The sequence below is a fragment of the Strix uralensis genome, unplaced genomic scaffold, assembly GCF_047716275.1.
Source record: "Strix uralensis isolate ZFMK-TIS-50842 unplaced genomic scaffold, bStrUra1 scaffold_220, whole genome shotgun sequence".
Classification (NCBI taxonomy): domain Eukaryota; kingdom Metazoa; phylum Chordata; class Aves; order Strigiformes; family Strigidae; genus Strix; species Strix uralensis.
In genome coordinates this window covers 95,620-120,178 of record NW_027436829.1, presented here as the reverse complement: position 1 = coordinate 120,178, position 24,559 = coordinate 95,620, and the positions used below count along the sequence as shown (strand labels likewise).

General features: G+C 65.6%; 4 protein-coding genes across 6 annotated transcripts; 3 read left to right on the top strand and 1 right to left on the bottom strand.

The window, feature by feature from the left end:
* Window positions 1-293: 293 nt before the first annotated feature.
* LOC141938628 (serine protease 53-like) lies at window positions 294-7,065 on the bottom strand. Its single transcript, XM_074857533.1, is given in 12 exon segments — window positions 294-646; window positions 649-658; window positions 1,173-1,321; window positions 1,776-2,008; window positions 2,751-2,901; window positions 3,114-3,333; window positions 4,012-4,178; window positions 4,469-4,746; window positions 5,438-5,606; window positions 6,002-6,034; window positions 6,333-6,488; window positions 6,852-7,065. Coding segments are annotated over 12 exon segments (1,896 nt in total). The 5' UTR covers window positions 7,045-7,065; the 3' UTR covers window positions 294-509.
* Window positions 7,066-7,237: 172 nt separating this feature from the next.
* VKORC1 (vitamin K epoxide reductase complex subunit 1) lies at window positions 7,238-8,715 on the top strand. 2 transcript variants are annotated; one of them, XM_074857548.1, is made up of 3 exons: window positions 7,238-7,428; window positions 7,758-7,867; window positions 8,420-8,715. In XM_074857548.1, the coding sequence occupies exons 1-3, from the start codon at window positions 7,241-7,243 to the stop codon at window positions 8,617-8,619; spliced, it is 498 nt and encodes a 165-aa protein (XP_074713649.1). In that variant the 5' UTR covers window positions 7,238-7,240; the 3' UTR covers window positions 8,620-8,715. The 2 variants fall into 2 exon arrangements, with proteins under 2 accessions (XP_074713649.1, XP_074713648.1); XM_074857547.1 differs by having other exon boundaries at window positions 8,414-8,715.
* Window positions 8,716-9,788: 1,073 nt separating this feature from the next.
* Window positions 9,789-14,103, top strand: BCKDK (branched chain keto acid dehydrogenase kinase). The gene is made up of 11 exons (XM_074857540.1): window positions 9,789-10,091; window positions 10,188-10,256; window positions 10,542-10,652; window positions 10,750-10,797; window positions 11,021-11,140; window positions 11,253-11,351; window positions 11,450-11,523; window positions 12,269-12,397; window positions 12,840-12,929; window positions 13,136-13,297; window positions 13,385-14,103. Exons 1-11 carry the CDS (start codon window positions 9,930-9,932, stop codon window positions 13,527-13,529), a joined length of 1,209 nt encoding a protein of 402 aa, XP_074713641.1. The 5' UTR covers window positions 9,789-9,929; the 3' UTR covers window positions 13,530-14,103.
* Window positions 14,104-16,720: 2,617 nt separating this feature from the next.
* Window positions 16,721-24,320, top strand: FUS (FUS RNA binding protein). 2 transcript variants are annotated; one of them, XM_074857535.1, is made up of 15 exons: window positions 16,721-16,838; window positions 18,262-18,286; window positions 18,406-18,560; window positions 18,644-18,785; window positions 18,860-19,029; window positions 19,117-19,288; window positions 20,552-20,586; window positions 21,625-21,657; window positions 21,868-21,974; window positions 22,662-22,791; window positions 22,875-22,976; window positions 23,075-23,195; window positions 23,293-23,381; window positions 23,508-23,667; window positions 24,139-24,320. In XM_074857535.1, the coding sequence occupies exons 1-15, from the start codon at window positions 16,826-16,828 to the stop codon at window positions 24,176-24,178; spliced, it is 1,494 nt and encodes a 497-aa protein (XP_074713636.1). In that variant the 5' UTR covers window positions 16,721-16,825; the 3' UTR covers window positions 24,179-24,320. The 2 variants fall into 2 exon arrangements, with proteins under 2 accessions (XP_074713636.1, XP_074713635.1); XM_074857534.1 differs by having other exon boundaries at window positions 23,293-23,420.
* The last annotated feature ends 239 nt before the right edge of the window (window positions 24,321-24,559 follow it).

The window sequence follows — 24,559 nt, the reverse complement described above, 5'->3', positions numbered from 1 at the left end:
CCCCCAAGTGTGCCACAGATGGGGGCGAGACCCCCAGAAAGAGACGGGGGACACTGCAGACCACCACCACTTTATTGCTCTGCCCCCTCCCCCTCCCCACCCCCCCCAGCCCCTCCCCACCCCAAAGTGGGGCTCGGGCCTTGCCTGACCCCTCCCGGACGTCTGGGTCCTCCCAGGATTTGGGGTGCCCCCAGGCATCGGGGTCCCGGGGGATCTGGCCTTGCTTTCAGAGCTCCCCGCTGACACCGGGGTCCTCCACGGGCTCGGGGTTGCCCCGGAACTCGGGGGTTTCGGTGGTTTCGGGGCGCTCCCGGGCACCGGGGTGCTCCGTGGCATTGGGGCGCCCCAGGATCTCGGGGTTCACGGTGGTTTCGGGGCGCTCCCGGGCACTGGGGTGCTCCGTGGCATTGGGGTGCCCCTGGATCTCGGGGTTCTCGGTGGTTTTGGGGTCCTCCGTGAACTCCTCCTCCTCCTCGCGGGGGTCCGGGGGGGTCTCGGCGAAATAGGCCTCACGGGTGATGCCAGCGACCCAGCGTTCGTAGTGGGAGGTGGCGGTGAAGAGGGGGGGCCCCCCCTGGGCGCAGCCCCCCACGCTGGCCGTCCCCAACAGGAACCAGACCCCCCGCTCCTCGCAGGCTAGGGGGGACCCCCCGTCCGGCTGTGGGGTGTCACCGTCAGCCCAGCACTGGGGGACACCCCAAAACCCCACTGGAAGAAACCTCTGGGACCCCAAAAAAACCCTTCAAAACCCCAAAAGGGACCCCAGACACCCCAAAAAGGATCCCCAAGCCCTTGAAAAGGACCCCAGACACCCCAAAGGGACCTTGGATACCCCAAAAAGGACCTGAGATGCCCCAAAAAGGGACCCACGGACCCCAGGAGGGACATGGGGATGCCAAGGAACCCCAAAAGTGACCCAGCAACCCCCATGGGACCCAAAAAGGGATGTGGGGACCCCAACAGGGACACAGGGACCCCCCAGGGGACCCCAGGAGGGACATGGGGACCCCAGGAGGGACTCAGGACACCAAGGGACCCCAAAGGGGACACAGAGGACCCCAGGAGGGATGTGGGGACCCCGAGGGACCCCAAAGGGAACCCAGAGGACCCAGAAGGGACGTGGGGACCCTGGGAGGGACGTGGGGACATGGGGTCCCCCCGTCCCCGCTGACCTGGCAGGCGCTGGTGCCCTCAGGGATGGTGATGCAGAAGCTGTCGCGGGGGGGTGGGACCCCCACATCCCCCCTGATGTCCCCCCGTGTCCCGCAGGACTCAGAGGGTGTCACCTCGAGGCTGAGCAGCTCCTCGGGGATGGACGAGCCTGGGGGGGGGGCATGGGGAGAGCGGGGTTGGGGACAGTGCAGATGGGGACGTGGGGGAGGATGGGGACACGGATGGTGGGGACGTGGTGGGACAGCAGGGACAATGGGGACACCAGGGATGGAGATAACAGGGATGGTGGGGACAGCAGGGATGATGGGGACACTAAGGACAAGGGGGACACCAGGGATGGGGACACCAGAGATGGGGACACTAAGGACAGTGGGGACACCAGGGACAATGGGGACACTAAGGACAAGGAGGACAGCAGGGATGGGGACACCAGGGATGGGGACACCAGGGATGATGGGGACACCAGGGATGATGGGGACACTAAGGACAAGGAGGACAGCAGGGATGAGGACACCAGGGATGGGGACACCAGGGACGATGGGGACACTAAGGACAGTGGGGCCAGCAGTCTGGGGCCAGCAGGGCCGCCCCGCGGCGCTCACCGTTGGGGGCCAGCAGCGCCCAGCAGCGGGTGCCGGGGGGCCGCTGGTGCTGGCCGTAGGGCAAGCAGAGGGGCCGCAGCCCCGGGCCCGGGGCCAGGGGGGGCTCCAGCCGCAGCAGCGCCAGGTCCCGGCCGCCCCCCGGCTCCACGTAGGCCCCGTGCAGGTGCAGGCGGGCGCCCCGACGCCGCGTGTCCCCCGATGCCACCACCTCCCAGGCCGCGGGGTCCTGCTGCCTGCGGCCGCACGCCTGGGTCCTGGGACAGGCAGCCCCCAGGGACCCCCCCCCCCCGCACCCCCAGCTGGGATGGGGAACAGCCCCCCCCCCGGGATGGGTCTGGGGGTGCTATGGGGCACGGGGGGGGGAGATGGGGGGCACAGGGGGTGCTGTGGGGCACGGGGGGGGGAAGATGGGGGGCACAGGGGGTGCTGTGGGGCGGGGGGGGGGATAGGGGGCACAGGGGGTGCTGTGGGGCACGGGGGGGGGAAGATGGGGGGCACAGGGGGTGCTGTGGGGCACGGGGGGGGGAAGATGGGGGGCACAGGGGGTGCTGTGGGGCGGGGGGGGGGATAGGGGGCACAGGGGGTGCTGTGGGGCACGGGGGGGGAAGATGGGGGGCACAGGGGGTGCTGTGGGGCACAGGGGGGGGGAGATGGGGGTCCCGGGGGGTGCTGTGGGGCACAGGGGGGGGGAGATGGGGGTCCCGGGGGGTGCTGTGGGGCACAGGGGGGGTATTTGGGGGTCCCGGGGGGGTATTTGGGGCAGGGGGGGCAGTTTGGGGTCCCGGGGGGTGCTATGGGGCACGGGGAGGGGTATTTGGGGGTCCCAGGGGGTGCTGTGGGGCACAGGGGGGGGGAGATGGGGGTCCCGGCGGGTGCTGTGGGGCACAGGGGGGGTATTTGGGGGTCCCGGGGGGGTATTTGGGGCAGGGGGAGGTATTTGGGGGTCCCGGGGGCAGTTGGGGGTCCCCCGCTCACCCGATGAAGCAGTGCGCGGCCGTCAGCACCCAGCTCTCGGCCACCAGCGCCCCCCCGCAGCGGTGCCGCCCCCCCAGCCGCAGGCTGACGGCCCAGGGCCAGGAGGGGCCGGGGGGGGGCTCCAGGCGAGGCCCCCCCTGCATCCCGCAGCCTGGGGGGGGGAAAGGGGGGGGTCAGACTGGGTGTCGGGGTGCCCCGGGGGGTATCAGTGAGTTATGGGACCCCCCCACCCATATGTCGGTGTCCCCGGGGGTCATGGGGTGCCCCCAGGGGGTTATTGGGTGCCCCCCACCCATATATTGGGGTCCCCAGGGATTATGAGGTGCCCCCCCCCCCCCGCGCCCCCGGTCCCCCATGGCTCACCCAGGCACTTGCCGTCCTCCAGGCCAGGGGGCGGGGGGGGCCCCAGGGGGGCGAAGGCAGTGGGGGGCAGGCGTCGGCCCAGCCAGCCCGCGTGGGCCACCAGCCCCGTGGCCAGCACCGGCCCATTGGGGCGGGCGCAGCCCACGGCGAAGCTCAGCACCCCCGCCTGCACCCACTGCCCCCCCGGGCCCCCGCAGGCCAGCGGGCCCCCCGAGTCCGCCTGGGGGGGGGGGCAGGGGGTCAGCGCGGAGCCCGGGGGCCCTACGCACCCCTATAGGCTCCCCCAGCCCCCTATAGCCCCCCCGTGCCACCTGCAGCCCCCTATATTCCCCTATAGCACTCCCTGACCCTCCAATGGCCCCTATAGCCCCATAGATCGCCTATAGCCCCCCTACAGCCCCCCTACAGCCCCATATCTGCCCCCTATAGCCCCATAGATCACCCATAGCCCCCCTTCAGCCCCATATCTGCCCCCTATAGCCCCATAGATCGCCTACAGACCCTCTACAGCCCCATATCTGCCCCCTATAGCCCCATAGATCGCCTACAGACCCCCTACAGCCCCATATCTGCCCCCTATAGCCCCCCAAGACCCCCTACAGCCCCATATCTGCCCCCTATAGCCCCCCAAGGCCCCCTACAGCCCCATATCTGCCCCCTATAGCCCCCCAAGGCCCCCTACAGCCCCATATCTGCCCCCTATAGCCCCCCAAGACCCCCTACAGCCCCATATATGCCCCCTGTAGCCCCACAGACCCTTAACAGGCCCCTACAGACATCTGTAGGTCCCCCTATGGCCCCTCCACAGACTTCACAGGCCTCCACAGCCCCTCTATTGCCCCCTCACACCCCCTATAGCCCCTATAGCCCCTATAGGCGCCCCTGGGGCGCCCCGTACCTGGCAGGCGCCGCGGCCGCCCTCCTGCCCACCAGCGCAGACCATGGTGGGCCGTGCCGGCCGCGCCAGCTCCCGGCGCCGCAGGTTGGAGTAGAGGCAGTTGCAGGTCTCGGGGCTCAGCAGGTCCAGGGCCACCTTCTGGAGAGGGGACCCCGCCGGCAGGGACACTGCCAGCCCGGGGGGACATCGTCACGGGGAGCCACCACCGTGGGGACACCGCACGTGACCACGGGGAGCCACCAGCATAGGGACACGTGACCATGGGGAGCCACCACCATGGGAACCACGATGACCAAGAACCACCCCGTGAAGATCCACCAACATGGGGACCCACCACCATGAAGACCCCAATGACCAAGAACCACCCCACAGAGACCCACCCCATGGGGACCCACCACCATGGGGACCCACCTCCACAGCCCCCCAGCCCCGGGGGACCCCGGCATCTGGGCCTCACCGTTCTCAGCCACGTGGCCCCACCCGGTGATCCAGCACGGGGTGCCGAAGGCAAAGGGGTGCTGGGCCTGGGGCAGGCAGATGGTCCCCACGCGGGGCCCGAGGGTGACAGGAGACTCCAGGCGGGCCAGTGCCAGGTCGTGGCCCCCCTCCACCCGCCGGTAGCCCTCGTGGACCACCACTTCCACCACCGTCCTCTCCTGGCCCCCCGTCTCCTGCAGCCGCAGCCGGCCCACCACTGCCCGCCAGGCCGTGGGCTCCGCCCGGCTCCCGTTGGGCCTGGGGGGTGCCACCGCTGTCACCCCGTCCCCTCTGGGTGCCCCGAGCCCGGCCTCGGGTGCCCCAACCCGGGTCGAGGTGGTCCAACCAGGTTCTCGGTGCCCCAACCCCAGTCATGGGTGTCCCAGCTGTGATCTAGGTGCCCCAAGCAGGTTCTAGGTGCCCCAAGGGGTCATGGGTGCCCCCACCCCAGCCACGGGGGCTCCAGCCAGGTTCTGGGTGCCCCAGAGAACATCTAGGTGGTGCAGTGGAAATCTAGCTTGCCCAATGGGGATCTAGCTGGCCCAAAAGGCTTCTGGGAGGACCAATGGGTTTCTAGGTGGCTCAGTGAGGATCAAGGCAGCCCAGTAGGGTTCCAGGTGGTCTAATGAGGAGTTAGGTGGCCCAAAAGGGTTCTGGGAGCCCCGGTGAGGATCTGGGTGGCCTAGTGGGGATCTAGGTGGCCCAACAGATTCAAGGGGTCCCAAAGGGGATCTGGGTGGCCCCGTGGGGGTCTAGGTAGCCCAATGGGGGTCTAAGGGTCCCAAAGGAGCTCTGAGCAACCCAGTGGATTTCCGGATGCCCCAAAGGGATTGCGGGGGGTGTGTGTCCCCAAGGAAGGTCCCACTCCAGAACCACCCTCCTCCTGGGGCTCAGCCCCCCCCCCTGCCCCCCGGGACAACCCCCCACCACCACCTCCCCCAGGACTCACCCCTGGAAGCAGTGGGCGGCCGACAGCACCCATTGCGGGGTGACGAGGGTGCCCCCGCAGAAGTGCTCTCCCCGCAGCTGGAGGCTCACTTGCCAGGGCCACTCTCCGGGGCGGGCGGCCGTGCCCCCCACCACGCGGCCCAGCTCCCGCTGACGCCCGCACTCGGGCTCTGCGCCCGGCACCCATCAGTGTGTGTGTCCCCCCCCACCTCCGCTGCGGTCGCGGGGGACACCCGAGTGTCCTCTGTGCCTCCCCCCACCCCCACTCGGATTTCAGCCGCCCCAGGGGTGGTTGCGACAGCCTGCGGGAAGGGGTTGCGCCAGCGCTGGCGGGGGGAAGTGGGGACAGTGGGTGACCCCACCGGACGCCCGGCTGCCCGCGCCCCACCCAAAATGTCACTTGGGTGCCCGGCTCCCCTGGGTGCTGGGGGCGAGAGGGTGCCCCAAAGGCCTGGGTCCCCCCCGAAAGAAGTGTGTGGGGGCTCTTCCAGGTGGGGAGGGGTAGAGCCAAGGGGGGTGGAGGGGTTTTCATGAATATTCAGAGCCTCATTTGCATATATCTTACCTGCAGCTGTCTCCCCAGCTGAAATTTCAGCATCTGTGGGGAAAGGGGGGGGGTCAGGGCTCGGGGTCCCCTCACCCCGAGGGATCCAGGTGGCCCCCCCCAGCCCCACCCCCCGCCTCCGGGGGGACCCAGGCGTCCGGGTTCATTTTCGGGGGTTGTGACCTCGGCCTTTCCGGTACGACCAGTCCAGTGGGTGCCCCGCCCGGACGCCTGGGTCCCCCCTGGGGCAGGGGACGCCTGGGTCCCTTCCGCTGCCGGACACCTGGGTCCCCCTCCCCGGGTCCCCCCAATATGTCCCGTGTCCATTCTCCCCCCCTGCCCCCCAACTCACGGGCCAGGAGCAGGAGCAGGAGGGCGGCGGCATGTTGAGGTGTGTCGAGGCGTGTCAAGGCGTGTCGGGCCATGGCGGACACACCGGGGAGGCCCGGGGGGGGTCCCGGGGGGTCCGCGGAGGGTCTGTGGGGGATCCCTGGGGGTCCGTGAGTGTCTGGGGGGGGTTTCTGGTGGGTCTGTGGGGGTCAGTGGAGGGTTCCTGTGGGTCTGTGGGTCTGTGGGGGTCAGTGGGGGGTTTCTGTGAATCTGGGGGGGGTCTGTGGGGGTCAGTGGGGGGTTCCTGTGGGCCTGGGGGGATCAGTGGGGGGTTTCTGTGAGTCTGGGGGGGTCTGTGGGGGTCAGTGGGGGGTTCCTGTGGGGCTGGGGGGGTCTGGGGAGGGGTTCCTGTGAGTCTGGGGAGCTGTGGATCTGTGGGGGCCAGTGGGGGGGTCCCTGTGGGGTCCGTGTGGGTGTCGGGGGGGGTCTGTGGGTCTCTGGGGGGTCAGTGGGGGGTCCCTGTGGGGATCCGTGGAGGTACCTGTGGGTCCCTGGGGTTTTGTGGGGGGTCCCGTGGGTGCTGTGTGTGTGGGTCCGTGTCCGCCGCCGCCTCTGCCCCGCCCCGGCCCGCAGCCGGTTTTAACCCCGCCCGCCCCGCCCGGGTCCCCCTTTATTTTTGGGGGGGGGGGGGGGGAGGGGGCCCCCTGGGCAGCCCCGCCCCCCGCGGACCACATCCCCCAGCAGCCCCCACGGCCGCTTCCGGGGAAGGGGCGGGAGCGGGGTGGGCGGGGCGCTGCCGCCGCCGCCCAATCAGAGCGCGGGCTGCCTGAGGAGCGCCGTCCAATGACGGCGGAGGCACCGGGGCGTGGCAGGCGCGCCGCCCAATCCGAGCGGTGGAGGGGGGGGTGGGACGAGGCGGAGCCTCGGCCAATGGAGTGTGGCGGGAGGCGGTGGAGGGGCGGGGCAGCGATGGCGGCGCGCGCGGCGCTGTGCCTGGCGGGCGCGGCGCTGTCGCTGTACGCACTGCACGTGGAGCACGCGATCGCCCGCGACCCCGCCTACCGCGCCGCCTGCGACCTGGGGCCCGCCGTGTCCTGCACACGCGTCTTCGCTTCCCGGTACCGGAGGGGGGGGGGGGGGGTACCGGGAACCGGGGCGGGGGTTCGGTTGCGCCACGTTGGGTGACGTTGGGTTGCGTTGTGTCGGGTTAGGTTGCACCGCGGCGGCGTTGCACAACCCGCCGCGTGGGTAAACAGCGCCACGTGGCGGGGGCGGGGCTCGCGGCGGCCAATGGCGTGCCGGGGGTGGGGAGGGGCGGGGTTACGAGGGGAGCGTGGCTACGAGGGGGGCGTGGCTCAGAGGCCAAGCGGCGCCCTATATGGGCACGGTGGGCGTGTCTCCCCGCTGGAGGGGGCGTGTCCAAGCGTTGCCCCCTCCCCCTCGGCAGGTGGGGCCGGGGCCTGGGGCTGGTGGAGGGGCTGCTGGGCCGCGACAGCGTCGCCAACGTCCCCAACGGGGCCATCGGTCTGCTCTTCTACCTGCTGCAGGGGCTGCTGGGTAGGCGGGGGGGGACACTGGGGACGTGGTGGGGGCATGTTGGGCACACTGGGGACACATTGGGGACACTGGGGATGCGGTGGGGACACACTGGGGACAATGGGAGTGCAATGGGGACATGGTGGGGACAGTGGGGACGGGGTGGGGGCACACTGGGGACATTGGGAACACTTTGGGGACACTGGGGACATGGTGGGGACACACTGGGGACACCGGGGACAGGGTAGAGGCACATTGGGAACACTTTGGGGACACCAGGGATGTGGTGGGGACACTGGGGATGTGGTGGGGACACATTGGGGACACTGGGGATGCACTGGGGATGGGGTAGGGGCACACTGGGGACACTTTGGGGACACTGGGGATGTGGTGGGGACACATTGGGGACACCGGGGATGCACTGGGGATGGGGTAGGGGCACATTGGGGACACTTTGGGGACACTGCGGATGTGGTGGGGACACGCTGGGGACACCGGGGATGTGGCGGAGGGGCCCTGGGGACACATTAGGGACCCGCTGCCCCCCCCCCTGACGGCCCCCCACAGGGGCAGTGCCGGGGCGGGGGGCGGCAGCGGCGCTGCTGGGGACGTCAGTGGCCTCGGCGGTGGCCTCGCTGTGGCTGGCGGGGGTGCTGGCCTTCGGCCTGCAGGACTTCTGCCTCGTCTGCGTCACCACCTACCTCCTCAACGCCGCCCTCCTCGCCCTCAACTGGCGCCACTGGCGGCGGCTCCGCCACCTCAAAACGGCCTGAAACGCACCCAAAAGTGTCAGGCGAGGGGAGGGGGACACCCCCACGGCTGGGGGTGACCCCTCCTCCCCCCCCAACATGGCAGCTGTGAGCGAGGGACCCCAGCGTCTGCGTGTGGTGTCGTGTCGTGTCCTCCCCTTGCGTTCCCCCCAGGTTATGGGGGGACCCAGGACTCTGGGACCCCATGACACCCCCCCAATAAGGGACCCAGGCACCTGGGGACCCCCTGACACCCCCCCAACAAGGGACCTAGGTACTGGGGACCCCCTGACACCCCCCCCAGGAGGGACCCAGGCCTCTTCCCTCAGGGACGCCTCCCACCCCCCTAACAAGGGACCCAGACCTCTGGGACCCCCTCACGAGAGACCCAGCCCCCTGTGTCGGTCCCCCCCGAACCCACCGTGGGAGCCGGGGCCGAGCGTCCCATCCCCTCCAGGGACTCCATTTCCCATCGCGCCTCCACAAAATGGCGCCGTTCTCGCACCTCGCGCACGCGCCGTTCCCGCCCCCGGCGCTGCGCATGCGCTGTGCACTGCCCCCCGCCCCGGGCCGAACCATTCTGAGGGAAGCGGGGGGGGGGAGCGGACGGGGCCACTCTGAGGGAAGCCTGGGGGGGGCGTCTCGGCCGCCTGGGTCCGCTGGCTGGTGAGTGGGGGGGGCCCGGCCCCCTGGGTCCCCTCTGAGGGGGGGGCCGTCCCGGATCTCGGTCCCTTGAGGGGGGGACACAGGGGACAAGCGGGTCCCGAACGCCTGGGTTCGCTCTGGGGGACGGGACAAGGCGGGGCCGGACAGCTGGGACCCGTGTGTAGGGGGGGGACTGAGGGGAAAAAGGGGGCACCGAGCGCTTGGGTCGGCTCTTGGGGGGCGGGAAAGGGGTCCTGGGCTGCTGGGTGCCCTCTTTAGGGGGGACACTGAGGGGAAAGGGGAGTCCGGGACGCCTGGGGGGAGGTGTGGGGCCCGGACGCCCGGGTCCCCTCTGGGGGAGGTGGGAAAGGGGGTCCCGGGCTCCTGGGTCGCTCGGGGGGTGGGTCCATGGGGGGGGGGGCCCGGACTCCCGGGTCCCTCTGAGGGGGGGTCCCTGGGGGTTATGTGGGGCCCTGGCAGCCCTCTGGGGCCGTGAGGGGGTGTAGGGGGGTGTGTGGGGCCCGGACCCCTGAGTCCCTTGGGGGGGTTGTGCGGATTCTTGGAGGGGGTGTGGGTGTCCCTGGGAGGGCTGTGGGGCTCCCTGTGCCCCCCCTCTCCTCCCCCATACCCGGGGGGACACCCAGGCATCTGGGGCCCCCCGCCCTGGCTCCCCCCCGCCTCCCCAGGAGATGCTGCGTCGGGTTTTGGGGGGCCGGCGAGGGGGGGCTCTGCCCCCCCGTCCCCCCGCCCGGGCAGCCGCCGACCAGACCCCGCCTGACCTGGCCCGGGAGCGCTCCAAGGCCGTCACCTCCTTCTACCACCAGCCCGCCATCGACGTCGCCGCCGAGAAGGTGGGACCCCGGCGTTCGGGTGGGGTGGGGGGACCCCCAGAGTCTGGGAGGGACCCCGGCGTCTGGGTGGCATCACCCTCCCTGTCCCCCCAACAGCCCTCGGTGCGCTTGACCCCCACCACCATGTTGTACTCGGGGCGCTCGCAGGACGGCAGCCACATCCTGGTGAGTGGGGGGGACGGACCCCGGTGTCCTGGGGGGGGCCCAGCGCTTGGGGGGGGCCCCAGCGCTTAGGGGGGAACCCAGGCGTTCTGAGGGGGGACCCAGGCGTTCGGGGGAGACGCAGGCGTTCGGGGGGGACGCAGGTGTCCAGGTTGGGGGGGAGCCGGGTGCTTTGGGGGGCTTGTGTCTGGGTAGAGGGGACTCGGGTGGCTTTGGGGGCCCGTGTGGGAGGGGACCCAGGGATTCGGGGGGGACCCAGGCGTCCGGCTGCCTCTCTTCCCCCCGCAGAAGAGCGCCCGCTACCTCCAGCAAGAGCTGCCGGTGCGCATCGCCCACCGCATCAAGGGCTTCCGCAGCCTCCCCTTCATCATCGGCTGCAACCCCACCATCCTCCACGTGGTGCGTCCTTGGGGGGGACCCTGGCGTCCCTGGGGGGACACCCAGGTGTCCAGGGAGGGGACCCAGGCCTCCGGGCGCTGATGCTGTCCCCCCCCAGCACGAGCTGTATATCCGCGCCTTCCAGAAGCTCAGCGAGTTCCCGCCTGTGAGTGTTGTCACCCGCGTCCCCGCGTCACCCTGACCCGTGTCACCCACCTCCGCTCGTCACCCTGACTCCGTGTCACCCGTGTCCCCGCCTCACCCTGTCCTCACGTCACCCCTGTCCTCGTGTCACCCGCCGGCATCACCCGTCCGCCTGTGTGCGGGTGACGGGGCGCACAACCGCTCCGTTGTGTCCCCCCCCCATCACGGTGTCCCCGTGTCCCCAGATCCAGGCGCGGGGTGACGAGGCGCGGTACTGCGCGCTGCTGCGGCAGCTGCTGGAGGACCACAAGGACGTGGTGACGCTGTTGGCCGAGGGGCTGCGCGAGTGTCGGCGGCACATCCAGGTACCGGGTGCCTGGGTCGTTGGGGGGGGGCGGGGAGCCCCCCACGGGTGTGTGGGTCCTTTTTGGGGGGCGGGGGGGTGCCTGGGCCCCCCCCAACACCCGGGTCCCTCAGGACGAGCGGCTGCTGCGGCCTTTCCTGGACAAGACGCTGACGTCGCGGCTGGGGATGCGGATGTTGGCCGCCCACCACCTGGCCCTACACGAGGACAAGGTGAGCTGGCGCCTATAGAGGGTGGCAGGGGGCACCTATAGGCCCCATAGGGACCCCCTCTCGCCCTCTCCCAACACCTCCCCCCCCTCTCCCCATAGCCCGACTTCGTGGGCATCATCTGCACCCGTCTCTCCCCCAAGAAGCTCATCGAGAAGTGGGTCGACTTTGCCCGGTGAGGCACCTATGGGGCTATAAGGGGCCGGGGGTCCCTATGGGGCCACGCAGTTTCTCCCCGGAGGCTATAGGGGCTCCTGGGGGTGTTTCTGGGGGCTGTAAGCTTTTTTGTGGGGGTCGCTACGGAGCTATAAAGGTGCCGTGAAGCCCTTATAAGGCTATAAAGGTCTCACAAGGGTCTTTATGAGATATAGGGGTTTATATAAGTTCCCCTATGGAGTTACACGAGCTCTATAGGGGTTCCTATGGGGCTATAGGGGCCCTGTGGTGTTCCAAAGGGGTTGTAGGGGGGGTTTATGGGGTTCCTGTAGGGTCTGTAGAGAGCTGTAGGGGTTCTTGTGAGGGTCTCTGTGGGGCTGTAGGAGCCCTGTGGGGTTTATAAGTGCCTATAGAAATTCTTACAAGGGTCTCTATGAGGCTATAGGGATCCTGAGGGGTTCTTATGGGGTTGTAGGGAGTCCTGGGGGGTTCCTGCAGGGTCTGTATAGGGCTATAGAGGTTCCATAGCGCTTTTATGGGGGTTCCTATGGGGCTATAGAAGCCCTGCAGGGTCTATAGGTGGCTGCGGGGACTCTTATGAGGGTCTTATGGGGCTATAGGGGTTCCCAGGAAGGATTTATGGGTCGTGGGGGATTCCTGGGTGTTTCTCTGAGGGCTCGTACGGGGTTGAGGGGTGACGGGGGGTGACAGGGGCGTGGCAGCGGGTGACGGGGGGTGCTGTCCGGGTGACGCGGGGCCTGCAGGCGGCTGTGCGAGCACCAGTACGGGAACGCGCCGCGGGTGCGCATCAACGGGCACGTGGCGGCGCGGTTCCCCTTCATCCCCCTGCCCCTCGACTACGTCCTGCCCGAGCTGCTCAAGAACGCCATGAGGTACGGGGGCTATAGGGAGCAGGGGGGTATAGGGGGGTTATAGGGCCCAAAGAGGGGGGGATGTGGGGCTTTATGAGGGAGATACGGGGTTTCCTGAGGGGGTAGGGAAGGGTATGGGGCCTTAAGGGGGCCATGTAGGCTCTTATAGGGGTGCATGGGGTCTATAGGGGGTGTACACAGACTTAAAGTGAGGGTACAGGACCTATAGAAGATGTATGGGGGCGACGTGGGGCTTTTAAGGGAGATATGGGGTTTTCAACAGGGGGTAAAGGAGGTTACTGGGCCCTATAGGGGGTGTATATTATCATATAGGGGTATAGGGAGCTTACAGAGGATGTATCGGCGCACGGGGGGGGTGTACGGGGCCATAGGGGGGTATGTGGGGCTCTAGGGAGGTGTATGGGGCCATAAGGGGCTATAGGGACCTTCTGGGGCGGCACAGGGCGACGATGGAGTCCCACCTCGACACCCCCTACAACGTCCCCGACATCGTGGTGACCATCGCCAACAACGACATCGACCTCGTCATCCGGTACGGGGCGTTCCTGGGCTTGGGGGGGGTCTCCAGGGTGTCCCCACATCCGCGGATGTCCCCAAGATGTTCCCATCTACTGGGGGTTCTCCAGGGTGTCCTCATGCCCGTCCCCAGGATGTTTCTCTGGGTCCCCCACCCCCTCCCCTCTGGTGCCCCCCATCTTGGGGTCTCTCCTGAGGGGTCCCCCCGTGTCCCCCCACCAGGATCTCCGACCGGGGCGGTGGGATCCCCCACGACCTCCTGGACAAGGTGACTGAGTACCACTTCAGCACGGCCGAGGCCAGCGCCCAGGACCCCCGTTTGGGGGGTCCCTTCCGCAACCTCCTGGACCTCAGCAACAGCGGCCAGGCTGGCCCCATGCATGGGTACGTCGCGACGGAGGGACACCAAGGGGGTTCCCCCCAGAAAAAATCTCGGGGAACCCCCCTGGTGACCCCCGGCTGCCCCCCCAGGTTTGGTTTCGGGTTGCCCACCTCGCGGGCCTACGCCGAGTACCTGGGGGGGTCGCTCTGCCTGCAGTCGCTGCAGGGGGTGGGCACCGACGTCTACCTGCGCCTGCGCCACATCGACGGCAAAGGGGAGAGCTTCCGGATCTAGGAGGGACGGACGCCTGCGTCCCCCTGCCCCACCACCCCGGACGCTTGGGTCCCAGAGACCCCCATGTTGGGTGTTCGTCATCATGGAGGTCAAGGTGCTTCTGGAGAACCCCCAACGTTGGACACTGATCATCATGGAGGTCAAGGTGCTCCTGGAGAACCCCCCCATGTTGGACATTGATCATCATGGAGATCAAGGTGCTTCTGGAGAACCCCCCAACGTTGGATGTTCATCATCATGGAGGTGAAGGTGCTCCTGGAGAACCCCCCAATGTTGGACTTTCATCATCATGGAGATCAAGGTGCTCCTGGAGAACCCCCCAACGTTGGATGTTCATCATCATGGAGATCAAGGTGCTCCTGGAGAACCCCCCCATGTTGGACATTGATCATCATGGAGGTCAAGGTGCTCCCGGACACCGAGGTCCCTTGTTTGGACATTAGGGCGCCCACCCCACCCACCCCCCCAGGACATTGGGGTTCCTGACCTCTCCCCCACCCCCTCTGGCTTCGTTAGGGCCCCTCTCGTTACCGGAGCGAGGCGCCGCCCTCATTAAAGCTGCAGCTGGTGCTGAGGGGAGAGGGTTTATTGGGGACCCAGGGGTCCAGGGCAGGAGAGGGGGGACAGGGAGGAGGAGGGGGGGGAGGAAGGCTGAGAGGGCATCTTGGGGCCCAGCTGTCCCATTCAGCCCGTTTCTTGCCCCAAATCCATCATCGTCATCTTTCTCCTCATCAAGTTCCCTCTCAGGGTGTCCATCATCTTCCTCAGGGTGTCCATCACGCTCCTCAGGGTGTCCATCTTCATCACCATCCTCCTCCTCAGCGCCACCTTCTTCCTCAGCCTCTCCATCTACCTCCTCACCGTCACCTTCCTCCTCAGGGCCCCCATCTCCACCACCATCTTCCTCCTCAGGGTCTTCATGCTCCTCCTTGGGGTCTCATCTTCCTCCTCACCACCCTTCTCCTCCTCAAGGTCTCCATCTTCCTCCCCCTCAGTGTCCCCTCTCCTACTCAGCGTCGCCTCCATCCTCCTCCTCACCATCTTCCTCCTCAGGGCCTCCATCACCATCTTCTTCCTCACAGCCTCCATCTACCTCCTCACCATCACCTTCCTCCTCCTCCTCGGGGCCTCCAGCTTCACCACCCTCCTCCTCCTCCTCCTCCTCCTCCTCAGGGTCTTCATCCTCCTCTTCAGAGCCTCCATCCTCTTCCTCACCCTCCTCCTCCTCCTCCTGGGGGTCTCCGCCCTCCCGGTGCTCCGGCGGGTGACAGCAGGGACAGTCGGAGCGGTGCGACGGCTCGGCGTCGCGCTGGGGGTTGTAGAAATCTGCAGGGGACGGACGGACGCGACACCCAAACCCCTCTAGGGCGTGGTGTCGCCTTAGGGTGTCACCTCTAGGGCGTCGCCTCGAGGGTGTCGCCTGTAGGGCGCCGTCGGGGGGACGGGGGACTCACCCAGCGGCCCCGGCTCCTCCAGGCGCGCCAGCAGGCGCAGCAGGACGCGGCAGGTCTCCTCGCCGCGGGCCAGCGCCAGCGCCCGCAGCCGCCGGGCCCAGCCGCGGCCCCCCGGGGCCCCCAGCGCCGCCTCCTCCGCCGGCCCCAGCGCCCCGGCCCCGCGCAGCCCCTCCAGCAGCGCCCGCCCCGGCACCCGCCGCAGCCGCCGCTCCAGCGCCCGGCCCTGCGCCCGCACCTGCGCCCGCGCCCCCGCCATGGCCTGGAGGGAGGGGAGCGGTGGGCACCCGCCCGGGGGGCACGGGAGCGTGCCCGTAGGTGAGTGCCCACCCTATGGGGGACGCTGGGGAGTGCCCAGCCCCATAGGGGACACTGGAGAGTCCCCAGCCCCGTGGGGGACGGCGGGGAGGCCCCATAGGTGAGTGCCCAGCCCCATAGGGGACACTGGAGAGTGCCCAGCCCTATAGGGGACACTGGGGAGGCCCCATAGGTGAGTGCCCAGCCCCATAGGGGACACTGGAGAGTGCCCAGCCCTATAGGGGACACTGGGGAGGCCCCATAGGTGAGTGCCCAGCCCCATAGGGGACACTGGAGAGTCCCCAGCCCTATAGGGGACACGGGAGCGTCCCCAGCCCCATAGGGGACAGCGGGGAGGCCCCATAGGTGAGTGCCCAGCCCCATAGGGGACACTGGAGAGTCCCCAGCCCTATAGGGGACACGGGAGCGTCCCCAGCCCCATAGGGGACAGCGGGGAGGCCCCATAGGTGAGTGCCCAGCCCCATAGGGGACACTGGAGAGTCCCCAGCCCTATAGGGGACACGGGAGCGTCCCCAGCCCCATAGGGGACAGCGGGGAGGCCCCATAGGCGAGTGCCCAGCCCTATATGAGACACTGGAGAGTCCCCAGCCCCATAGGGGACACTGGGGAGGCCCCATAGGTGAGTGCCCAGCCCTATACAGGACACTGGAGAGTTCCCAGCCCTATAGGGGACACAGGAGCGTCCCCAGCCCCATAGGGGACAGCGGGGAGGCCCCATAGGCGAGTGCCCAGCCCTATACAAGACACTGGAGAGTCCCCATGGGTGACCGACCGCCCCTATAGGGGCTCCCCCCACGCGTGGAGGCCCAGCCCTATAGGAGCCCCCCTGCTGCCCCACTGCCCCCCCACAGCCCATAGGGGCAGGGCCAGACCTATAGAGCCGACCCTACAGCTGCCCACCCCCGCTGCCCCCTACCTGCTGCCGGCCCCTGCGCAGCCCCTATACGGCCCCTATAGGGCCCCCGAGTATTCTTAGTGCTGACCTTTGGGGTAGCCACGCCTCCCTGGGGCCAGCAGGGCCAGCACGGGCCCCATAGGGGCTGCCGCCGGCTGCAGCCCTATAGTATCCGTGCCGTATAGATCTAGGGAGGGCAGGGGTCTCTGTGGGTGCCCTATAGGTGTCTGTAGGGTCCCTATGGGGGAGCAGAGCCCGGTGGGTGCGCCTGTGGGGTTTCTATAGGGTCCACAACAGGGAGCAGAGGTGGTGGGGGTCGCTATAGGGTTTCTGTAGGGTCCCTGTGCAGGGGCAGATGCGGTAGCGATCGCTATATAGTGCCCAGCGGCCGGCGGGCGCTGCTATAGGGGCTCCTATAGGGTCCCGTCGGGGCGCCCGGGAGCTCCGCCCCCCGCCTGGCCCCGCCCCCATATTGGCCCCGCCCCTCGCGGACTGTACCACGGGGAGGGGGAGGAGCCCACCCCCCCCGGCGGTGGCACGCGCCGGCGGAGGCTATAAAAGGCGGGCGGGCGGCCGGGGGCGCAGTGCGGGCGCCACGTGGAGGGGGAGCGCCGGAGCAAGGCGGCACCGCCATGGCCTCCAACGGTACCGGGGGGGGGGGGCCCGGGAGGGCCCTGCGGACCCCCGCACTCGGGGGGGGGGGGGGGGCGGCCCGGGGCGCGGTATTGCAGCCCCCGCAGCACTAAGGGCTGGGGGGGCAGGGGGGGCGGTCTCGGCACCCCCCCACTCCAACCCAGAGGGGTCCGTGGAGCCCCCCCAGCACCCAGGGGGAGGCTGGGGAGGGTGTGTGGAGCGAGTAGGGCGGGTCCGAGGGGGGTCCTGAGGCCCCCCGCAGCGGGGGGGCGGCTGCAACCGCGGTGCTGCTTTTATAGTGCTCTTTTTTTAAAGATTTTTGTTTCAAGTAACCGTTTTTCCTGTTGATTTCCACGCTTTAGCGGTTGCAGAGCTCTCTGCGGCCGCTCTTCGGCCGAGCTGTGATTTGCTGCCCACCCATTTCCGCACTGCCTTAGGCTGTATTTTTTCTTTTAAACTAATTTTCCTTTTTTTATTTGCGGGCCATAGAGGGTTTATCCCCTTTCAGGTTTATCCCCTTTCAACGTAACCCCCTTGTTTGGGGCTTGGGGTTTTTTTTTAGGGGTAAAAAGTGATTGCGGACGGAGCGGGGGAAAGCGGGAGGGGGAGTGGGGGGGCGGACAAAGCCCCGCGCTGGGACGCGCCGCGGCGGCCGCGGGGAGGAAAGTTAAAATACAAGCCGACAATTTCAGGTAAAAGTGCGGTGGTTTGGAGGGGATCCGGGGGTGTTTGGGGCGTGGCGGCGCTCCCCGCGCGGTGTAACGGGGCCCGTTAACGGACCCCCCCCTCCCCGCGGCCGCCATTTTGTGCGCTGAGGGAGGGGCGCGGCTTTTCCAGCTGCGCCACTGCCGCCATTTTGTGCACGGCGCGGGGGGGCGCATGCGCACTGGCGCTGCCGCAGTCCCACATCCGGGTCTTCGCCTTTAAAATAACCCCCGGGAGGAGTAAATACCCCTTGGGGGGCAAAAACGTCCTCGGGGGGGGCTGCAGCGCTCGGGTAGGCCGAAAAACCTTGGTTTTGGTTGAAATCCTCTTAGTTTTTTTCAAGGCTGCGAGCAGCTTCCCCGCTCCACGGCGGGAGGAGGCTCGTCGCCGCCATCTTGCGGCGGGAGCTCGTGGGGGGGCCCGTATCTCCTTTTGTTGTGCGCTGTCTGAGGGAAAACTTAAACGTTTGCGTTTGGTTTTACATCTGTACAGTTAAATCCGTTCTTGAGATGCTTTTGTGACGGGGGACAGTTGCTTTTAAAGTAGATGGATGTGTTTTTTGAGTCGTATGAATGCCGAGACTGCCTCATTTGTGATTTAGCTTAGTTCTTTTTACACTTTAATAAATGACGATTAATAATATCGAGCGTATGAAACACGTATATTTTTACATGGCTGCGGGTATGTTTATCTGCACAGTTAACGGTCTTTCTGCCTTTTTTCCCCGCAGACTACAGCCAGACGGCGACGCAGAGGTATGGCTCCCTCCGCTTCCCCCATTTTACGTATCGATGCTTAGAAATACGTCGGAAAAAGGGTGTTTTTGTGGGGATTTCACGTGGCATTTGGGGTTTTTTTCCACTTTTTGCGGCAGCTACGGGGCGTACCCCACCCCACCGGGGCAGGGCTACTCGCAGCAGAGCAGCCAGCCCTACGGCCAGCAGAGCTACAGCGGCTACAGCCAGTCGACCGACACCTCCGCCTATGGCCAGAACAGCTACAGCTCCTCCTACGGCCAGACCCAGAGCAGTAAGCCGGGCCCTTGACACCTCCCTGTGCTCCCGCTGGGTGGGTTTTTGGGGTGTTTCACCCCGTTTTCCATCTTAACCCAGGCTACAGCACCCAGTCGACCCCCCAAGCCTACGGCAGCACCAGCGGCTACGGCAGCGGGCAAAGCTCGCAGACGTCCTACGGGCAACCCTCCTCCTACCCCAGTTACTCTCAGCCGCCGGCGGCCAGCTCCTCCACCGGCAGGTAGGCAACAGCCGCAATGCCGCGATTTGGGTGAAAAGACAGCCTTTTGGTGAACGCCGTGTTCTGTTCCGCAGCTATGGGAGCGGCTCGCAGAGCTCCAGCTACGGCCAACCCCCCAGCGGCGGCTATAACCAGCAGTCGAGCTACAGCGGCCAGCAGCAGAGCTACAGCCAGCAGTCCTCCTACAACCCGCCCCAGAGCTACAGTCAGCAGAGCCAGTACAACAGCGGGAGCAGCAGCGGATGTGAGCGCGGCGGGGGGTGGCGGCAGCGCCGTTTCGGGCCTAAACCTTCCGTTTTTGGGGTTTTAACTGTTTGCTTTGCGGTTGTAGCCAACAGTTACGGGCAAGAACAGTCGTCCATGAGCGGCGGCGGCGGTTACCAGGAGCAGAGCAGCTACGGCGGCGGGCAACAGGAGCGGAGCCGTGGCCGCGGTGGCTACGGCAGAGGCGGCTACGACCGCGGGGGCCGTGGGAGCCGGGGCGGCCGCGGAGGCAACCTGGGGTAGGTGTCGGGGGACGGCGGTTTGGGGGGGGTGGGAGGTTGGGGCAGAAAACCCCCCGAAACCGGGGAGGGGAGAAGGGGGAGAGGGGAGGTGAGCGGCCCCCGCTCGAGCGGGTTTTAACCAAAATCGGCGCAAGCGCCCCTAAAAGAACCATAAAAACGAAAAAGGCACGGGCGCCCAGCGGGGGCGCTTGGAGGCGCCTGAAGTGGTAAGACCCTCCCGGAACGTGGGGGGAAAAAAAGGTGTTTTTTGGGAAAAAAAGAGACAAAACCACTCAGCAAACCTGGTTGCCAAGGTCACTTGTAGCCTCCGGTGCCGGCTCTGGTCACGGTGGGGGCGTGTGCCCCAGGTTTTTTTTAAAAAAAAAAAAAAAAAAAAGTACGAGGAAAATGGTTCGTTTTGAGGTCACTGCAGAAAACAAAAATGTTGATTTTGGGGAAAAAAACCGCCGGTTTTGGATATTGGGAGATGTTTGACACTGATTGATGGGTGATAACCTGGAGTGGAGTGTCTTTGTGGTGTCCCGGTGCACGAAGGGAGGAGGAAATGCCCCAAAAAAACCGTGATAATGGTGGTTTTAAAGAAAAATATCTGAGGTTTTGGGTTTGTGCGCGTGTCGCCCCCACCGCTTTTGGGCCAAAAAAGCCGCTTTTTGGGGCGGCGAGAGGTGAGTATCGGCGGGGGCGAGCCGCGGTTGCTTGTTTGTCTTGCCGCTGCTGTTGTGCCTGTTAACAAACTCTGCGTTTTGTGTGCTGCAGGTGTGAAAGGCAGCGAAACTTTCGCAATTCTCCGCTCTTTTTGGGTTAAAAAAAGGCAGAAAGGGTGAAAAAGGCAAAAAACCAAACCAAAACAAAACCAAAAATACACAGAAAGGGCTCCCTCCCCCTCCCAAAAAACCTACAGGAATGAGGGGGGAAAAGCGACGACGAGTGGTGGGGAGGGGGAGATGCTCCCGCTGGGGGGGCTCGGCTGAAAGCAAGGGGGGGTGCCCCCCCTTTAAAAAAGGCAAAATTGGGGTTTTTAATGATTTTTGGATCCCCCCGGCGGGGCCGGAGAGCGCCCGGCTGCTGCGTCCGAGATGAAACGTCGCCGGCGGATGGAGACCCCCAGCCCCCCCCACGCACCCCCGGCCCCCCAATCCACAGGGGGGGGCTCAGGAAGGAGGAAACTGCTCAAAAGTGCTGGTTTTGCCCCGAAACTGCCCCCCTCTTTTTAGGCAGGGGATAAAAAAAACCTCATTATCTTCTAATTTATCTCCTCAGCGGTGGTGAGCGTGGTGGCTTCAATAAATTCGGTGGTAAGTCCCAAGAGTTCGGCATTTGAACCCAAAAAAAAAAAAAGTGTCTGTTTTTTAACCCCTTCTCTCCGCAACAGCCTGGTCAGGGGCGTTTTGGGGTGAGAAAGCCCCAAAAAAGAGCTGTGGTGGCTGGCTGGAGGCGACGTCATCGGGCTGCGTCTTGGGGTGTTTAAACAAAAAAAAAGGTGGTTTTTTGGGGGCAAACTGGAGAAAAACCAACACGCACACGGTGACCGCGGGCGGAAAAAAGGCCGGAATGGGGAAATTACGACTCTTGGCAAAGTGGTGGTTTTTTTTTTGGGGGGGGGGGGGGGGGGGGGTGAAAATGCTGGTTTTTAGCAAAACGGTTGCATGTGGTTTTGAAAAAAAAACAACACAGAAAACCTGAGGTTTGGTGCAAAGTTTGGTTCCGGGGGAAAAATAAGAAAAAAATTACAATTTTGGGGCTTGTGTAAAGTGCCGGTGACCTGAGGTTGGTGAAAAAAAAAAAATGCATAAAATGGTCAAATTGCCGTTTTTGCCCCCAAACGGGGAGCGGTGAGGTGGTGAGCGCTGCAGTGTACCGACCGAAAACGGAGTGTCTTGGTTTTACCTATCTTGAGAGTTCTCACACCGTTTTGGAGGGGTTTGCTGAACCGGGGCGTTGCTGGTGGTATTTTGAGGAGCAGAAAAAAAAAAGTGTGTTTTGAGACAAAAATACCAAAAACTGCCACCCCGGGGGCGACGAGCAGAGATGGATGGTCCTGGCGCTTCGGTTTTGGGGTGAAAACCCTGGAATTGGTCAATGGTGGCAGCCTCGGGGGGGCCCCCCCTTTTTAGGGGGTGAGTGATAAAAACCCCGAGCGTTCCTAGGTGCCGAAAATAGTGGTTTTTCACCCCAAAAAGGGGCGCAGGCTGAAATGGGTGGGGAAAAGGCGTTTTTTTCCCCCAATTTTTCCCTGTTGTGGTGGGTTTGGGGGGTGGGGGTGGGGTGTGTGCCCTCCCCCTCCCTGCGGGTTAATTAACGCGTTGCCTTTTAATTTTTGCATGTGCCGAAAGGACCCCGGGACCAAGGGCCGCGGCACGATCCTGGTGAGGAGCGGAGGAGATAATTAAAAAAGTTAATTAATGGGTTAACGAGGGGAGGAAGGTTAATGGGGGAGAGGGTTAATTGGGGGGTTAATGGGGAAGGGGGTTAACGGTGGGGAAGGGGCTCACGGGGTGGGTTAATGGGGGTGTGCATGGGAGGGAACTGGCTGATGAGCGCTAACGAGGGCCGGCGCTAACGAGCTCTCCCCGCAGGCGAGCAGGATAACTCGGACAACAACACCATCTTCGTGCAGGGGCTGGGCGAGAACGTCACCATCGAGTCGGTGGCCGACTACTTCAAGCAGATCGGCATCATTAAGGTGAGCCGTGTCGGTAGCGTGTCCTTGGCGTGTTCTGGTGTGTCCTTAGCGTGTCAAGTGCGTCGCTGAGTTTGAACCTGGGGGCAAAGGGGATGGGGCAGCTGTGTCATTAATTTGTGCTTGGCGTGCCCTTTGCGTGTTGGAGCGTGCCCTTTGCACGTCCTCGGGTTTTACTTGAGGGTGGGAGCACTCTTGATCACAGCGTGTTCTTAGCATGTTCTGGTGTGTCCTTAGCATGTCAAGCATGTCCTTGAGTTTGAACCTGTGGTGAAAGGGGATGGGGCAGCTGTGTGTCATTAATTTGTGCTTGGCGTGTCCTTCATGTGTGTTTGTGTGTTGGAGTGTCCCCTTTGCATGTTGGAGCATGTCCTTAGCACATCCTTAGGTTTTACTTGAGGGTGGGACCACTGTTGATCACAGCATGTTCTTCGCATGTCCTTAGCGTATCAAGCATGTGGTTGAGTTTGAACCTGTGGCCAAAGGGGTTGGGGCAGCTGTGTGTCATTAATTTGTCCTTGGTGTGTTTAGCGTGTCCTTCGTGTGTGCTTGCGTGTTGGAGCGTGCCCTTTGCGTGTTGGAGCATGCCCTTTGCACATCCTCAGGTTTCACCTGAGGGTGGGACCGCCCTTGAGCACAGCGGGGTCTTAGCGTGGTCTTAGTGTGGTCTTAGCGTGTTCTCTCCCCCAGACCAACAAGAAGACGGGGCAGCCCATGATCAACCTCTACACGGACCGGGAGACGGGCAAGCTGAAGGGGGAGGCCACAGTCTCCTTCGACGACCCCCCCTCCGCCAAAGCCGCCATCGACTGGTTCGACGGTGAGAGCTTCCCCTCAAATCCCCCCTGCCCCCCTCCCCCGCCCCCCTCTGGCAACTTTTGGGCCTCATTCTCGTGTTTTTAGGCAAAGAGTTCTCCGGCAACCCCATCAAGGTGTCCTTCGCCACCCGTCGCGCCGACTTCAACCGCGGGGGCGGGGGCGGCCGGGGCGGCCGCGGGCGGGGAGGTGAGAGCGAACCCAGCACTGGGGCGGCCCCAAAATCCCCCTTTTTCCCCGCAAAGTCGCCCCTTTTTCACCCCAAACCCCTCCTTTTCCCCGCCCAGGCCCCATGGGGCGCGGCGGCTTCGGCGGCGGCAACAGCGGCTCCGGCGGGGGCAACCGGGGCGGCTTCCCCAGCGGCGGCGGGGGCCAGCAGCGCGCCGGCGACTGGAAGTGCCCCAACCCGTGAGTGGTGGGGACTGGGATGGACTGGGAGGGGACTGGGCAGGGCTGTGACCTCATCAATATTTTCTTTTTTTTTACTTCATTTTTTCCCCCGCAGCGCCTGCGAGAACATGAACTTCTCGTGGCGCAACGAGTGCAACCAGTGCAAGGCCCCCAAGCCCGACGGGCCCGGCGCGCCCCACATGGGTAAATACCCGGGGGGCGGCCGCGGCGGGAACCACATGGGTAAATACCGGGGGCCGGGGTGGGGCGGGGGGGGGCCACGCCCGCCCCACGACCTCACCGCCCGCCCCCCGTGTCCCCTCCCCGCAGGTGGTGGCGGCGGCGGCGGGTTCGGCGAGGAACGACGCGGAGGACGCGGAGGCTTCGACCGCGGCGGCTACAGGGGCGGCCGGGGAGGAGACCGGGGCGGCTTCCGCGGGGGGAGAGGCGGTGACCGAGGCGGCTTCGGGCCGGGGAAGATGGATTCCAGGTAAGGTGGCTCATGGGGGGCTGCCTGTGCTGTTTGGGGATCTGTTCACTCTGAAACCTATCGATAACAGCTGCGTGAACCCGTTGCAGCAGCTCTGAAGCCTGTGGGAGGGGAGCGTTAGTAGGTTGCAGAGTTCCCGCTGCACTCTGTGTCCCACGGCGGTTGGGTGGAGGTGCTGGAGGCTGTTAACTCTGGAGCTTACTGAGCACTGTTGACTTTGGGGCCTGTTGGGCGTGGTTAACTCTGGTGCCTACTGTTGGGGAGGGGTGTTGAGAGGCTGGTGGTTCCCTCTGTGACCATTTGGTGGTGCTGGTGTGGCCGTTGCTCAGGACCAGAGTGAATTGTGCTTTAGTAGGTGGTTGGGTCAGTGTGTTAACTCGGGGACCTACTGATGGTCGTGGTGAAAAGCTGAGCTCTACTTGCCACAGTTAACTCTGGCCCCTACTGATGCCTGTTGCTTTCTCTCCGCAGGGGTGACCACCGGCAGGACCGCCGCGAGAGGCCCTACTGAGCACCCCCCGGCACCCCCTCTCCCCCCATCCCCTGTTTTTTATTTGGTGCCCTGCTCCTGGGGCCAGCTCTCCCTGCCCCCCGCGGGCTCTCCCGCTTTTAACCCCCCCCCACCCCCCATTAAAGTCTCGGGGGACAACGTGCTCCTGCCTGGTGATCTGGGGAGGGGAGGGAGGGGGTGACTGCTCCTTGCCCTCATTATGCTCCAGAGTGAACGCAGCCCTAATGAGGCGCTTCCGGCTGCCGGGGCTCCTGAAGGTGCTCGTTAACCCCCTCGTTAGGCCCTGACGTGGCCCAGGGCGGGGCCGGCCCCTTCCGGTGCTGCTGACTCAGGCGGGGCTGGGACGGGGTGGGGGGGGTGGGGAACCTATAGGGGAACATA

Excerpts from the sequence above, each read along its gene's own strand:
- VKORC1 (XM_074857547.1), top strand. The coding sequence starts at position 7,241 with ATGGAGTGTGGCGGGAGGCGGTGGAGGGGCGGGGCAGCGATGGCGGCG. Across the intron at positions 7,429-7,757 it reads ACACGCGTCTTCGCTTCCCG|GTGGGGCCGGGGCCTGGGGC; the intron begins GTACCGGAGGGG and ends CCCCCTCGGCAG. Across the intron at positions 7,868-8,413 it reads CCTGCTGCAGGGGCTGCTGG|GGGCAGTGCCGGGGCGGGGG; the intron begins GTAGGCGGGGGG and ends GGCCCCCCACAG.
- BCKDK (XM_074857540.1), top strand. The coding sequence starts at position 9,930 with ATGCTGCGTCGGGTTTTGGGGGGCCGGCGAGGGGGGGCTCTGCCCCCC. Across the intron at positions 11,524-12,268 it reads AAGTGGGTCGACTTTGCCCG|GCGGCTGTGCGAGCACCAGT; the intron begins GTGAGGCACCTA and ends CGGGGCCTGCAG. Across the intron at positions 12,930-13,135 it reads GACATCGACCTCGTCATCCG|GATCTCCGACCGGGGCGGTG; the intron begins GTACGGGGCGTT and ends TCCCCCCACCAG.
- FUS (XM_074857534.1), top strand. Across the intron at positions 20,587-21,624 it reads TGGCTTCAATAAATTCGGTG|GACCCCGGGACCAAGGGCCG; the intron begins GTAAGTCCCAAG and ends ATGTGCCGAAAG. Across the intron at positions 21,975-22,661 it reads AGCAGATCGGCATCATTAAG|ACCAACAAGAAGACGGGGCA; the intron begins GTGAGCCGTGTC and ends TCTCTCCCCCAG.